Source organism: Aedes albopictus, chromosome 1 (assembly GCF_035046485.1).
Source record: "Aedes albopictus strain Foshan chromosome 1, AalbF5, whole genome shotgun sequence".
Lineage (NCBI taxonomy): Eukaryota > Metazoa > Arthropoda > Insecta > Diptera > Culicidae > Aedes > Aedes albopictus.
Window position 1 is genome coordinate 185,357,202 of NC_085136.1, and position 17,431 is coordinate 185,374,632.

The following is a 17,431-nucleotide window of genomic DNA, read 5'->3' on the forward strand; positions in this document are numbered from 1 at the left end:
CCACATATTGCAGCACGTTGACAGCCATTGCTAAAGTGACATAAATGCATCCCAAGTAACCACAAGCATTATATTTTTGCACCTGCACGAATTAGACTGCATATCAACCTTTGCAATGCGAAATGCAGTAATTCCACACTTATCATGCAATAATCCTTTAGATTGACATTATCAATGTTTTGATGCATTACATTTTTTCTTTACATTTGGGTGCATTAAAAGGTGATATACGATAATTCAATAATTCAACACTGCAGTACCGTCGATAACGAAACGGTGCTAAAAATAGATTTTTGTTTCGGTTTTTCGTGTTGCACGTACATATTTATTAAGCATGTTCAAATGCAAATGTACAGCACATGCATTTATGTCACTTTAGCAATGGCTGTCAACGTACTGCAATATGTGGCACTAATTTAATTTTAGTGGGGCCCTTTTCGACTTTAATATTGCTTCAATGAGGTGTTAATTTCAATTACATAGTTTATTGAGTTTTGCTCAATCATAATACCCACGCTTTTTGCACCATTTTATTGCAGAAACGGAGAATTGACTTTCTCGCCATACTAAAATTCAGCTCATTACTACAAATCTAGTACTTCACCGATCTGTCCTATTAATATTTTTTATCTTTTTACTAAACATACATATGCCGCCAATATCTCGATATTAAAAATAAATAATTTTAATTTATTTAGTTCTGATCAAGGTTCCGATTGCGAAATCTAGTACTACACCGAACGTGCCCCATTCTGCTTTCAAACGCTCATGCTTATGACGACACTTTTGTTGCTGCACTTGTCGAAAAAACTTCCATTGCTGCTTCTTGCTTCACTTCTGCCGATATGATTAGCGTAACACTTTCGCAATAAATTTCAGATTTCTTCGATTGCTCCGCTATTTCAACAAAATTTTGAAAAAAATACTACCACAATTAGAAAATGTAAACAAAACAACTTGAACCACAACGAAGTCACACACAAAGTTTGAACATCTAGCTTTGTAGCAAGTGTTGGCAGCTGTTGTAAACAAAACAAACAGCGTTGCCGAATCGACGTATGTAACTTCCGCTCATCTCTATGTAGAGGATTTCTACTTCTGCCCAGTATTTGTAACCCATTCCAGCATCGATGAGCATACAGCGCGCCATTTCGACGAGATTTCGGTATTTACGTTCCGCAACTCCATTTTGCTGAGGGCTATAGGCTGCTGTGTACTGCGGAATGACTCCCTTCTGACGATACAATCTGTCTAATCTTCGTGACTTGTATTCTCCACCACCGTCGGACCGAGCGATGGCAGGCACTTTTCCGAACCGGGTTTCAGTCATCCGAATATACTCCTCCATACGTTCTGCAGCTTCGGACTTCTTTCGTAGGAAAAATACGGTACAGTAGCGGGTGAAATCATCTATGACTGTCATAAAATATCGGGCTCCTTTTGGAGTGACGGTGTTCATGGGTCCACACAAATTGGTATGTACGAGTTACAACATCCTTGACGACTGTGGTCCGGCTTGCTTTGGGAACGGCAACCGGGTCATCTTTCTCTCCAGACAGCATTCACAATCAATGTCAACTTCACATTTCTGGATTCGCACGCCCGTAACGAGATCATCACGTACCAATTTTCGAATAGCTTCTTCATCGCGATGTCCTAGTATACGGTGCCATTTGTGGATGCAATCTTCTGAATGCTTGGCTGTCGCAGCAGATAACGGTACACTTCTCTTCAACGATTCCAGCTGATGGAGACCGGCCTTCTTCACTGCGATGGCGGCCACCAGTCCATGCTTCGAGATTCTACAGATTTCTCCAGTGAAATTTACTTCAGCACCTTTCTCCGTTAGCTTTCCAACTGACACCAGATTTGCGTCCAACTTCGGAACATGTAGAACGTCCGTTATTGTTACCTGTTTCTCGCCATTGTCCACTACGCAGTGCAGTACAGTGGCGTTTCGGTTTTATCACTAGTCATTTTATTCACTACTCGCCAAATTCACTCTCGATTTTATCACGGTTTTCGTTTCGTTTTTATCACGCCTTTTCTAAAACATCGCGAAATCAACCAAAAAAAAGTTAGGCGTTGCCCATAACCTACGTAGACTAATGTTTGGTCATCTGAGACCTTCTCGTAGACTTTTGTCCATACAAAATTATCGAAATTTGTGTGAAGCGCAGACGTTGGTCAGGAACTCTCCTCCCTCTAAGAATCTACGTAGTTCATAGACAAACCCTGATTGTGAAACTACTTATTATCAGAGAAGTTGTTTATAAAGAGCAGCGCGAAGAATGAAACCAAAAGTTCCAATTGAACCGTCAAAAGCGGTTCCAATCGAGCAAATTCAAGGGTTTAGATCAACAGAGAACAACATGGTAAACAAAACTCAACATGAGAGTGTGTTAGAGAAAACCGTGACGTCACTTATTTGCTTGATGTATTTGGACAGTTCAAACTAACACGCACGCTCAAGTATATTTTTGTTTACCTAAAAAACTTATTTTTATTGGGAGGAATGTAAATAAACATAACCAAAACCCTCTCCGTGTTTCTCTATAAACAACTTCTATGCTTATTATGCCACGGACAGAAAAGCGTTCACATTGAAACTAAAATAAGGATTGTTGAATATAAACATTGAAATTCTTTTGAAAATATGTGAATTCTTATAGTTTCAAACAGATTTGCTAATTTAAAATCCATATGAAATTATGTTTGATTTAAAAATCCAGTGTTTTGTGGCGACTCTTGTGGAAACTAACATATTTCAACTTTGTTTCTAAGTCAATTCAACTGAGCAATCCCTCGGCATCGAATAGGATTGTAAAAACCACAATATTAACATAAAATCAAGCAGAGTTTGATGCAAAAGTTTTACTGATAAATACCTTGGTCACTTCTGTCAAACCAAGCAGAATTTTTTGTTTTAAAAAGCATTTACAACTTTTCTAATGCTGGAAAATGGATAGCTTTCAAATTATGCAAAGCTGTTGTACATGAAAAGCATAATTGAAAATTAATTTGAATTAGTGCGGCATGCGTTAGACAAGGTAAGACCTTTGTGAAAAGTTGTAAATTTGATTAATCAGGAGATTTCCTGATTTTTCTGTGAGAACATTTTTTTTCTCTTTTTTAATATAACTAATAACAACCCAGAGAAAAAAAAACAAGCATGTTGTTTTCTAATAAATATATTATTGAAAATAAAAGAAAACTATTTTTGAAAGTACCATAATATCGTAGATGTCAAGCTTGACATCCTCGTCAAAAGCCTGAAACTATTGTTATTTCAGTCAGATTTCCGATTGAGGAACAATAATACAGGATTGTTTAAACAGTCATACAGGATTGTAAAACCAATCATACATTATCATTGTGGCCAAAACAATGTCAAATTCCTTTTGAATTTACGTCGAATATGGTTATTTTTACCGTAGATTTTTCTGCGTGTGGTTTTCCAAGGTCTGGAATATTTGGCCTATGAGAAAAAAGTTTGATCAGGTTTCTTTGAATAGAGGTTTTAAATCTCAGATTAAATATAAAACCGAGTAAATTATTTTCACAAATTAGTAATATTTTTATTTTGATGACTTTATTTTCCTCGATTTCCCTAAGACAAAATTATAGAGATGTTTGGTCATTGCACATTTACCATTTCAAAAATAAATATTGTAAATGTCTAATAGATGAAAAATGTTAGGGGAGCAATGTTTCAGTCCTGGGCACACACGGTGCTGCAGAGGGCCGAAAGATATATAAAAGAGACTTTGAATAATCTACTAAAAAACTTACGGACATATCTACAGTGATCGGTTTTTCTTCATTGATTTTCTCCTCGGATTATTCCGAGAAATACGTTCAATGTTCGGATGATGTCTTGGTATGTTGCGCCTGTGTGATACTAAGCGCGAGAATAGTACAATGTCCTTGTAAGTTTTTACTCCATATCACGGTTGGCCCGTACATAACCTACGTAGACTTCAAGGGAGAGGAATATCAGGCCAATATTCGATCTATAAAAAAAATCAAAATTTTGTTAAAACATAGTCTACAGGGGAAAGATGGTTGTTGAATATGACCCGAAATGGGTCTACGTAGTGTATGGACAGTCCCTTAACAATACATTCATTGATATATTTCTAAAGTTGTGAATTACGATTCAAACATTTTGCAGTTTATTGATTTTTAACATAAAATTTTCATTCATTTTTCATTTCGCCAAATTCACGGTTTCGCTGAATTCACGGTGAAATTTTTTTGACCGTAATAAAATCGAAAAACCACTGTATTACGGAACCTTTTCCAGAAACACCTACTTCACTTCCGTCAGCTAGCGTTACTGTTAATCCGGAGCATGTTTCATACTGCTTGTTTCTGTTCGCGCACATGTGGGTACTAGCACCGGAATCCACGACCCAAGAATCAATCGTATCCGGTTCATTACGTGTCGCGAAGCAAAACGTTGAACACCCCTCGGGACGGTCATCTTCCTTCACAGTTCTCGCTTTAGGTTTGAACTTTCGCCGGGACTTGTCCACCTTCGCATCGGATAGCACACGACAATCATTTTTGAAATGTCCAGGTTCTCCACAGCTATGGCAGATAATTTGCTTCCTCGAGGACTCCACTCTCAGCAACGATTCTCCTCGCGATGGAAATCTTTGGCGCTTCATGGATTCGTCCAACAACTTGCTCTTCACAAGGTCCATGGTTAACTCTTCATCCGATTGACCAGCGTTCGAAAGGCGAGAGAAAAGTCCATCCTTTTCTTGAAGATGCTGTTCCATATCGTCACCATCCCGGAACTGTAACTGGTAAATCCGCTTCAGTAACGTGACTCGAGACGTGAGGGACACACTCTGATGATGTTTCTTCAAGGCTTCCCAGGTTTCTCTGGCAGTTCGGCAATCCCGGATGATCGGATGTTGATTATCTTCAACGAACAGGGCAATAGTCGCCCTGGCCTTATCGTCTCCCTGCTTCCATTCGCTCGTGACCGGATTGGGTACCCCCTCCGAGATGTGCTTCTAAAACCCTTCGCGAATCAGCAGCATTTCAATTCTGAATCTCCAGGCTTCGTAATTGGGGTTATTCAGGCGTTCCATCATGAGCTTGCTAGCGTCGATCTTAAAAACGAACCCAAAGTTCCGACCAATCTTCCGAGATTTCCAGAATTCCAACTTCAAAATCTTCAACTTCAGTTAAGGCCCATAACCTCTTAGATGGTTGAGATATGACTCTCTTTATTGTAAGCTCTCATATTTATACCCCCACACCCGAGCAGAAGAAAATAACAACAGCATAACAAAATGCGTTATTTTGGCAAAATAACTGCATAATGGAATTAGTTGTTTTTATGTTATTAACATAACATATTGAGTTATAAACTTGTCTGTCATAAGCGGCAAAATAAAAAGTCACATAACAAAAAATTGTTCCTGAAAAATCAATTTAATAACATGTTTTGTTAGTGTCAATAACAACTTAATAACAGTGAATTTGGGAAATATTTCAATAACGAATTTTGATATTAAAGAGTTATTGATAACATCCCGAAAGCAAAATTAGTTATGATATCAAACAATCGCACATGCTGTTGAATAGGATGCTAAAGTGACGATATGCGTACACTTTACCCGTGGTTAAATGAAAGCATGTACGCATATGGCCTCCACATTAGCATCCTTTTCTACATCATATATGATTTCGTGTTGGCTGAGAATGCTATACATATTTAGACCAGCATGTGAGAATGGCGGAACAATCATTGCGAACTTCAGTTTCTCTCTTCCCTCTTAGGCGTATTTTCAACTATTCATGTAATATTTTACCACAAATAGGAAGATCCGACTTCATCCTCTAGAACGGCAGGAAAAACATGTGAAAATATAAAATATTTCTGAAAAATCCCATTCAAAACCATCTACAAGTTTGGATTCAGCTGTCTGTATTAGTTTCGTTCAAACAAGTTTACTCAATAAGTTTGACATTTTTATCATTGAAATTCTCATGTCAAAGGCGGAGTCTGTAACGTCCTTTTCAAACCCCACCTTCAATATCGTCTGCTATGTTCTCGTTTTGATGTATGTAGGGTGCTGCGCCACTTGGGCAGTGGCTGATATTTTGGGAACTTTTCAGCTACAACTCAGTAAATTTCAAGCCTCGCAGCGCCCAGCAGGGACTTGGTTTTGTACACATTACAGCACCTCCATGTCACGGAATATACCACACCTTTCATCAAATGTGATACATACCGTAAGCATAACTCGCGAAATACTGTAAATAACGTTGTTGAATGACGTAGGATTTATTTCAAAACATGTTTTAGTTTTGATAGCAATAGCATAAAGTATTTGTACACTCTCAATAATACAATAATAATCAAACTTGTTTCACAACAAAATGTAATATTGAAATGTTATTTAATGGCTGTATACCAATAGCTTGGTAATAACAAAATAAGATTGTCCAACAAAACATGTTATGGAAACGTAATGCCTTGATAATACAATAATAACAAAACGAGATTTAAAAACATGTTTTGTAATTTCGTAGTTATTAATTTGATATTCCCCTCTGCTCGGGCATGACTTTCTAATTGTTATTTTTGATAAACAAACTTATGGTTGTTATGCAGAGGTATTTCGTCGCCTATTCAACTCCTCAACAACCCAGAGTAATGAAATTGGGTTTACGTGCATTTTTCCTTAATGCCTTTAGCTTCAAACAAGTCAAGTCGCTCCATCCACTTGGCAAATTAAATTCCCCTACGGTAAGTTTCTATAGTAGTTCTCCCGAGCAAAGTCTGATAGCAAATTGAAAACTAATTTTGATGTTGAGATATTGCAAATTTTGATAACTCAGGTTGTTGTCGCTTTGGTCGTTTTAACGGTTAACCCATCAACAATGAGAGCAGAAAAATGTTCCTATGACAGCAAATTGAAAACAGTTCCTGCTATCGATGATAGCAAATTGATAACTGTTTTGTTATCAGCGCAAGAAAAATGAAAAATCGTTAAATGTAGAGTTTTTCGGTTGATATCGAATCATTAATGCGATTGTATAATTGCACTAATGATATATCCCTAGAATTAGTTTACATAGTTTACTAAAAGATTTAAAACTATTCTAGCACTAAATATTTTCATTCTTTTAAAATGGCAGCAAACTGAAAACAAAATTTGAAATCAAATTAAGTGAAGATAAACTGATATCAAAATGTGATATCAATTTGTTGCTGAATGCAAATCATGTTTTCGATTTGCTGTAATTTTGTTGTTGGACTTTGCTCGGGCTAGTAGTCATACCTGTTGAAACAATAGGTAATCACAATAATTTATTTATTATTATTACATCAACAGACTTATTGTCCCCATGACGGTTTTATGCCCTCGTTTCAATTAGCATTAGCATTAAGCGAGTCGCACAAATTCGTAGGTGGTACAGTCCTAGACCGCTGTTATGAGGGTTCCCGTCCGAACCAAAGCACAAAGATTTGGGACTAATTCATTTTTATTTATTTATTTAGCTAACATCAAATTCATAATAATACTGAATCAACAATTTGCCGCCATAATATTCGATTTGCAGCTGCAGCTCTCCAACGTCGGTCACGCCCAACACTCGCCAGATCACGTTCCACCTGGTCCGCCCATCGTGCTCTCTGCGCTTGCAGGGTTGTTGTCCGGCATTCTTGCAACATGCCTTGCCCATCGTATCCTTCCGACTTTGGCCACTTTCTGGATGCTGGGTTCGCCGTAGAGTGCAGCGAGCTCGTGGTTCATCCTTCTCCGCCACACACCGTTCTCCTGCTCCGAGTGCTTACAGGTCCTCCTCGACCATCGTCCATGTCTCGTGTCCGTAGAGAACCACCGGTCTTATTAACGTCTTGTACATGGTACATTTGGTGCAGGGGTGAATCTTTTTTGACCGCAGTTTTTTCTGGAGCCCATAGTAGGCACGACTTCCACTGATGATGCGCCTTCGTATTTCACGGCTCACGTTATTGTCAGCCGTTAGCAAGGAACCGAGGTAGACGAATTCTTCTACCACCTCGAAAGTATCCCCGTCTATCGTAACATTGCTGCCAAGGCTTGTCCTGTCTCGCTCAGTCCCACCTACCAGCATGTACTGTTCTGCCACCGTTCCAAATGTTCTAGCAATAATATCCATGTCATCCGCAAAACAGACAAATTGGCTGGATTTCGTGAAGATCGTACCCCGGCTGTTGAGCCCGGCTCGTCGCATAACACCTTCCAGGGCGATGTTGCATAGTAGGCAGGAAAGTCCATCACCTTGTCGTAGTCCCCGTCTAGATTCAAATGAACTGGATAGTTCACCCGAAATACTTACACTGTTCTGCACACCGTCCATCGTTGCTCTTATCAGTCTAGTCAGCTTCCCGGGAAAGCTGTCCTCGTTTGGGACTAATCTCTGACTCTTAGACAAGACTAACGCAATCCTCCAATGGTCGAGCACTGTCCCGGCCACGTCCTTGCGACTGCTGAGGAATGGGAAAGGATGGTTAGTTTTGGACACCTATGAAAAATGTAGACAACTCTACGATCTCTCAGGCCTAGGTGCCACGGGAATTTGGGTGTTGTTAGTGGAAGGGTAAACTCCAAATGATACGCTGGGTCACGTTCAGGCACACCATTGTTAGACTGCTTCGAATCAGTTGTCTGCCCAATTCATCTTGGTTTCCTCGTCATCTTGGTGGCATTTGGTTGAATTACTAGATTCTTCGGTTGATAATCTGAAATATAAAATAATATTAACATCGTACGTCAAATAAGCTACATATTAGTGATACGCTCGCCACAGTTACATATTTTTAAAATATTATTTGTATCGTACAATACATTTACCTGAATCCTGCTGAAATAAAATGTTAATTAGCAGTACATTGAAGCACAAATACTACAAAACACAAGGAAAAGAGCATCACACTTTGATCTTGGAATATTTAAAAATGCGGTAAATATCAAGATCAAAATTTGATTTGGTAGATCTTACACCGCAACGCACCATTCGCCACGTTACGGGGCGGGTTTATGCCCTCGTTTCAATGAATAAGAAAAAAATAACTCACCCAAATGGTCCAATGGCGTACCTATATGCAGATGAAATAAATGCGTTGATATTTTTATGGTGGAGACACTTAAACGCTCACAATATCTTACTTAGCGCTGCTTCAAAATTATAAAAAATCCACCATATGCGACAAACATTTAAGTTTAAAGATATGTTAATTATTTTGAAGAGATTTAAATGGTTCCACTGACAGATAGAACGATGACTTGTTCCTTTACACTTCTTCATACAAAAAAAATTAACGTAAAATTTAACGGTTTCAACTAAAACAGGGGTGTCTATTTCGGCCTAGTGTTCATAGGGATTCTTATGGGACTGTTATGCGTAGAATGGCAGTCAGTAAATGAAAATCATTACTAAATTTGTTAAACTTATACTAAATTCGAGTAGAAACCAAGGCAGGGATGCTTAAATTCCAAATTTACTAAATATACCAAAATTATCCTGTAAAGATAAATTTAACTTTATCTCAGAGTATAAATTGAAATCGATGTTTCGAAGAAGCCATGATTGAAAATAAATTACAATTCCGTATAAATATGTCTACTACAGGACATTCATATGTAACGAAAATCTCCTTTCTGGACCTAAATATATCGATTATGTTTTTGTTGAACGGTTATGTGTCAATTTCTAGTTCTGTTTTGTTATAATTTCCATGTCCCTTTCATTGGACAAAAGTATCATGTGTTCAATATTAAGCAAAATTTTCTAATATTTGTGTTGTTCAATGTATCCCATTCGCTATTTTGTTTTGCTAAATCCGTCTTAAGCCATCCAAAATGAAGTTTTGCATGTTCTCTTCTCTTGCAGTGCACAATGTTGAGTGGGATCATGTTACCCAGGAACTTATGACGGAAATACAACTGATATTTTAGCTTACATAACCGCATAGCGCCATATTTGCGACAAATAAACGATGAATACCCATACACTTGGAAGCGATTCTAGCTGCTGCGGACGGCAGTCGGGCAATAGAAGCGATCATGCTCTTTCCTATGACAAAGAATGCTCAATAAAAACCAATACGTGGAGCTTGGGCAAAGGATCCCAACAGTTACTGTGGAGCCTTTCCAGTAAAAGTAACGTATCGACAATGCAGCGGAATTCCAGCACTTTGCACAAACGATTGTCCAGTTCCCACAACTCATTAAGCGATTCGGCAACCAAAAAGGTTGACGACTCGATATTCATTACCCAAGCTATGTCACACGACGCCCTAGATGACAACAAAATATTAGATTTTTACAATGTTCCTCTCGACTCGGATATATACTCTGCACCCATAGACTACATAACAAACCAGTATACCATTGATTCAGTATTACACAAATCGAAGTCTAGTAAGCCAGGTATGTATATACTTATGTCTCATGTCTCAGCCAAGCACGATTTTTATTTAGTTACAGTGCCAAAACAAACTTTTGTTTTTTTCTCAATATACTAAAACTTGATTTTATTGAACTTTCCTTGAATGACTATTTAATATTTTTTAACTGAATTTATTTTCAAATATATTTGAAATTGGTTAACTTGCGTTCGATGATCACAATAAATACTTACACTACTATGTGGCGATTCCATCCCAAGTTACCATGCTTTGAATTATTGGTGGGTAGTGCATGTAATGTCACGGTCGCCATGTTCACACGTTCTATTTAATATTGTGGTGGTCATTTGTGAAACTGAATACTGAAAATTCTGTTGTGGGTTTGGTCACGTCCTAAGCTCTATCTCCACGATTGTCGCGGAAAGTTTTGTTAAGGATTACTGTGAAATGGGATGCAGTTCGATAAACTTTGCGGAATTATGGTCTGTTGGCTTAATGCAGTTATTTGTATCCAATTTATACGTTTGTTATAAATTTTTATTATTATTTTATTGTTGTCGCAGGTATTATTTTGTGTTAGGATTTAATGAAAATTCAATGTTGCTATTTTATTTTGAAATATATTGGAATATCATATCTTACAAATTAAAATTATTTCAACCTTTTACAGTCCCATTTCAGAAGAACGAGTTTAATTTAAAAAGACGGCAAATTCCAGCACTACAGGAAGCCAACAACAGGAAGCAAGTTATTAGCAAGAAAACGCAGTCATCGTACGCAGCACCGGAACATGAACGAGCAGAACAGAAAAGGCGCACAATATCCAACAAAGTTAGCGAGTGCAACAGCAAAAAGAATCACTTTTCGTTCAACCTGAAGCAAAAGTTATGCAATATTTTCCGCATCAGCAAACATCAGCAATATTTAAGGGGCAAAAAATCGTTTCTCGATGGTCATCCCAAGCAAAATGGTTGCGGCACCAAGTCTAAATCGATAGATGATTACTATAAAAAGTCCAGTGTGTCAACGCGTAAACTACCCCCACTGCCTATGTCAGGTATGTTGTAGATGTAGTAACCTTCTGGGCAACAAATTGTCTAATCACTAAACATGGGTTAACATAGATGGGTTGAAATTGGTGGACTCAAATAGTATTGGTGACAAAGCTTCTCATCTGATAGATGTGGGGATTGAGAAATATATAAAAAATCATTTTTGAATACATACGTAGGGTGGGGCGGGGCAAGATGGGTCACCTAAGGATGGATCACCATAACTTTGTAAATACAAATCGTATTGGTTTTTATTCGCCCGCTACTCTTTAATACTCTAGTTAGCTTGTTAGCTATGCTAAAAGTCGATAAAAAGTCCATTAAATACAACATATGATGTTAAACAAGCAGTTTTAAAAAGTGATCGATTTTGCGCCGTAAAAAAAGTGCGGGCAAGATGGGTCACCTTTTAAGTAATTCACATTTTCTCAACGAAAAACGTCAACATATAAGATTTGTTCCGCATTCATACACGCTAAGAAAAAGTTACTCTAAAATGAGTAAGATTCACACAAAACTGAGCTAAACTGGAACAGCTCAAAAAATGAGTAAATTGCTTTTCCAGCGATATCTCTGGTCCAAGAGCAAAAATCCAACTGGTTTAAGCCGTATAATATTCTTCACATCAGCAAGAATATTATACGACTTAAACTGATGAGATTTTCGCACCTGGACCAGCGCTAGCGCTGGAAATAAAATTTACTCATTTTTGAGTTGTCCCACTTTAGCTCTAAAATGAGTGAATTTTCTGACCGTGTATATGCTCCATATCCATACTGAGTAAATAAGAGCTACTAGTAAACATTTTATAAATGTATTTGGAATATAAAAAACTTAACGATTTGAGTGGTCCTAAGGCGACTTGAAAATCGATGTTTTCACTAAAAAAAATATCATAATTTTATGTTATAATTTTGAGCGATCATTCCGCTTGTTTGAAGTCATTTATGAGATAGTCTTGTAATTAAAAATAAATAACTTTTGAATGTTCCAAAAATAAGTTTAAAATTGAAGGTGACCCATCTTGCCCCGCGGCCGTTTATATGGAGATTATATGGAATGTATCGAATAAGAAAAATGACTAAAAACCATTTTATTTTTTATTTTCAATGAGAGTGAATAATTTTTCAATTAATGCCCCAAACTTTTGTATATTCATGCTCTGCCGGTGGAAGCACAATTGTCCCATGTGCATTTTTGGCAATATTGAGATTTTACAGCCAATGACCATGTATCGTGGGGTACTATCATATGGGGAAATAAAAATAGGTAGTTTGTTCTGAAAATTGTTGAAAAAATACATGGCCGATTTGTAACATTCTTAAAAGTGGACGCATAAGCGTCACGTTTCATTGGAAATCCTATGGAACTATAAAATCGCTCTAAAACAAAAAAATTGTGCTCAAATTAAAATTTGGTTGATGTTAGAATACGATTCAGCACTTATACTTCATAGTTGGGACAATTTACTTTTTCCGAACTTTGGACGCGATTTTCTCGATTGTCTGTTTTTGCACATGGGACATTTATGCGTCCACCGGCAGTGCTGGTCATCTAACAAAATTATTAACATAATCAAACATGAGTAATGCGCCCGAAAATGGCACTGACCCATCTTGTCCCGCCCCACCCTAATTACTTGGATTTCTGATTTGAGTGGATCAACATATCGTGGACTCTATTTCAAACGTTTTATTTCGCTAGCCAAGGCATTCACATGTTGACTGAGTTATCGTGGGGTGCCCTAATTTCTCGCAGGTCCAAATTTCGCTTACTGATCATTTTTAGAGATCATAATCATAGAAGTAATTGTTCAATTGTCCTAATTTCACTTTAGATAGCATAGCAAAAGTGTAATTTGGACAATTGCACAATTAGTTTTATAATTATGATCTCTAAATATTATCAGTGAGCGAAATTTGGACCCGCGCGAAATTAGGGCACCCCACGGTATACACCCCCTGGTAAAAATAGCTATGCGTTTCTACGACTCTGCCTAGCGGCCAGGTGTGCGGTGGTGTATTATTTCCCTTCCGTACCACGATTTGTTCGTTTCGAAAAAGAGTATGATTCTTGAACCACTTGCCCCTACGCCGCAACTCCCTGATGTATTCGTTCGATCAACATCGCCAGAATGATTGCTTGCGTCCTCTGATGAGATAGGGTATACTCTTTCAAATGGTCGTACAGTGGATCATCCATTGCGGTTAGTTCAAAATGTGCAGGACTTGGAGTTTCGTCTTTCGTCCAAGTCCTTTGGGCCCATCGATTGTTTGCAGAGAGGCCGAGAATTTGAAATCATGTCTAATTGTACCATGAGGTTACTTATTTTCATACATTAGGTAAGCCTCTTTCAGCATTCGTTGCAGATGGAACTTGGCCCTGATGTAGGGCTTTGGGAGGGCTGAGACTCTGTCACGTTCCTGTGGGCTGGCAGATTTTGTCGGTTCTTGTCATCATGGCGGACATCAGTAGAGTCTAAAGTTCCTGTAGATGTTGGTTCTTTCTTCTTCTTTTCAGCAGTTTTTCGATGGCATCATCATACGTTGATAATTAGACGATTCTCACCAAAGTCAATCGTTGATATGTACTGGGGCACATACAGTGTAGTAGTGTTACTTTTGCTGAAACCGTCCCGCTATTTGCACCTTGTCGTTAAAAATGCTTAAGGTGGCGATTTTCTGAAGTCCTTGCAAAAAAGTAAGAAAAATGCATTTTGGTTACTCAAATGTTGGCTAATTTGAACTGTTATAACTCGAAAATTTCTTATAAAACTCCCTCAAAACGAAATGATGTTGAAAAGCGAAAAGATACAGCTACTATTTACAGTTATAAAAAGTTCGGTCGGTCATATTGATTTTGGCCGCAATCTTGAATTTTCATACCATAACTTTTTTAACCTTATTGGCTATTATCGATTTTCAAAATGTTTACATCAATCGAAAGCTGAGAGATTTATACAAAACATATCAAACAATGGGGCACGTTCGGTGTAGTACTAGATTTGTAGTAAAGAGCTGCATTTTAGTATGGTGAGAACGTCAATTCTCCGTTCCTGCAATGAAATGGTGCTAAAAGCGTGGGTATTATGATTCCTTGCCTAATTTAATGCTGTTTGAGCAAAACTTTGGATAACTATGTGGTTTATGTTGCAATAAATGGATAAAACAACAACACTGTTGCCCAAAATTTTCCTCAAACAGCATCAAATTGGGCAAGGAATCATAATACCCACGCTTTTTGCACCATTTTATTGCAGAACGGAGAATTGACCTTCTCACCATACTAAAATTCAGCTCATTACTACACATGTAGTACTTCACCGATATGTCCTATTGAAGTTGCATTTTTTCCTATCAAAAGTTTACTGCAGTTTTGTAAATTCCTCAAAATACAAAACGAATCTTAAACTTTCAGACACGTCGGCCCTTGCCACCAATGATACCATGTCGCTGGATACATACCGAAAAAAAAAGATTCGCGGCGTTGGACTCCGATGATATGTGCTTCCATTCATGATATGACGCGATTGGTGATTTATATTTGTATAATGAGATGGTAAATTCCCCGTTTTTGCAATGAACTTGTGCAAAAAGCGTGATTATTATGATTCCTTGTTTAATTTGATGCTGTATAAAAAAAAACTTTGGGTAACTGCGTTGTTGTGTTCTCCATTTCTTGCAACTTAAATAATTCCGTATGTTGCGATCGAAAACTCAATACGATGGACTGTCCAAAGCTATCATATTCTGCTACATATATCGGCGGTCTTTTTTTTTTTTCTTTTTACTGGCTCAGGCTTTTTGATCCATAAAGCTGGCGGCGGTCTTCATTAAGTATCTTCATCTGGCGATACATTTTTGACACATCCGCCGTTAAAGCGTATTTCAAGATTGGAAACTTCAGCTTGAATATATATTTTTTAATTTGTTTATTTTGTCGATAACATCCATCATTTTGCGCCACCATATGTTCATTAGACTCATTTCAAAAGTTAGTTATAGAATTATTTAATTTAATTTACAGCGGAAAAAGCAACACTACCAAACGGTGTTTCATTGGAAGAAACAAAGGAATCGAACGAAACACACAAACAGGATGAGGCTGCGCATATCATGGATTTCACAGCGAGTATCGATAAAGTGAAAGATGTAAGCAGCTAGTTACCCATTTTGGAACAAATAATCTGGATAATTTCCTTTCCGATTTCAGTGTGGCTGGTACTGGGGTCCCATATCCTCGGAAGGAGCAGAAAAGATCCTTTCAAATGAACCGGATGGGAGTTTTCTAGTGCGGGATAGTTCCGATGATCACTATATATTTTCCCTCACGTTTAAGCTGAACGGATCTGTGCGCCACGTCAGAATAGATCAAGATCAAGGTAAGTTCAAGGCTATGCTTAATTATAGTTGTGTGTCATGTTATTTCCGTAAATCTTTTGATCCATTTGAAATGATGGTAACTTGGATTGAGGACGTTTTTTTTAATAGGCGAGTAAGAACTCATCGTTACGGTACCAAAAATCGAACCATTCCATTATGCAGATACAACTGCAATACATTGGCATAATGTACCGTACCGACACATGCGCCCTTGTTGGAATAACTGCCTTTAAACATCCGACTAAGCTGCATTTCGGACACAATTTAAATCTCGCTTATTAACCCGGGAGCGGTCGCGTCGTGTACTGAGTACACGCACCATGAAAAATGCACGCTTGTGGTACACAGCGTGAGCGCGGCATCGCTACAGGTAGTCAAAGACGCGACTGCTCGAGGATTGACTGAAAGTGTGCTTTGTGGCTGTTTGTTATTTGTGTGTAGAATAATAATTTGCACAAGAAAGTCAAGAATTTGTCCACTGCGAATTAGCCTTATGCTTCGGCTATATAGGCCATTAAACCCATATGACACCAAATGAACATTTACGTCTATTCCCCAATTTTTTTATATAACTTTCAGGTGCATTTTCATTCGGGTCGTGTGCCAAGTTTAAATCTCGAACTATAATGGAATTCATCGAGAATGCTGTAGAGCATTCCAGAAGTGGTAGATATTTGTTTTTTCTCCATAGACGCCCAGAACATGGTCCTTTACGCGTGCAATTGACAAAACCGGTGTCCAGATTCAAACACGTACAAAGTTTGCAACATCTTTGCAGGTAATGTCGCTGCTTTCAGCGTAAGTTTTCCATTTTTCCCTAACGTAATGTACACAATCTTCTGTCCAACAGGTTCGTCATTCACAAAACGATAATAAGAAAAGATCTTATTCAGACACTACCATTACCACGGAGATTGCTAGACTACCTTAATTATAAGAATTGCCTTTCGGAAAGAGTTGAAGTGGACATGACTTCTCATTTCGGACAATGCGTAGGTGATTTTTAAACTGTATATTATTATTACAATTATTATTATTATTACTATTATTTATATGGAACAGTAAATGTGAATACTAGCAATCCTATGCAGCGTAATCATGTGTTTGTAAAATTTAGTCAAAACCGATCGATAGAATTGTGATTTTTTAATGGGCGAATGAAGTATAATAAAATTATACTTTACACGAACATTCGTTGAAACTAACTGTGTAGAAATATATCACAACCATTGGTCTACAAAAGAATGTAGGATGCAAATAATGCAAGTTTATAAATATATACAAAGCTGAAAAATCTTAAGATCCTTATTGGAGTTTATGGCCTATACTAAGTCTGTATTACCGTAATGTCCCAGCCTAGGGGCAGGACACTGTGCAAACGAGAGCAACTCTGAGAATTTCTGAGTAACTCTTTTTGTCGATGATCGACGAAATTTGTTGAAAGACATCCCCAAAACTGCAATTTTCATTCAGCACATGCAACACTTTGCAGTTTGACATTGGTGCCAGATCACACATTGGTATAAATGGGAGAAAATCTGAGGAACTGTGAGGAATTCTGAGCAACACTTCGA

General features: G+C 37.8%; 1 protein-coding gene across 1 annotated transcript in view; it reads left to right on the top strand.

The window, feature by feature from the left end:
• The window catches only part of LOC109405502 (uncharacterized), a 35,194-nt gene extending 18,148 nt beyond the window's left edge, over window positions 1–17,046 (top strand). The window contains exons 2-7 of the mRNA XM_019678603.3: window positions 9,907–10,445; window positions 11,094–11,480; window positions 15,502–15,626; window positions 15,688–15,856; window positions 16,437–16,635; window positions 16,708–17,046. Of these exons, the coding sequence (XP_019534148.1) occupies window positions 10,013–10,445; window positions 11,094–11,480; window positions 15,502–15,626; window positions 15,688–15,856; window positions 16,437–16,635; window positions 16,708–16,864 (1,470 nt within the window). The 5' untranslated portion in view covers window positions 9,907–10,012 and the 3' untranslated portion in view covers window positions 16,865–17,046. The remainder of the gene's footprint in view (window positions 1–9,906; window positions 10,446–11,093; window positions 11,481–15,501; window positions 15,627–15,687; window positions 15,857–16,436; window positions 16,636–16,707) is intronic.
• Window positions 17,047–17,431: the final 385 nt, after the last annotated feature.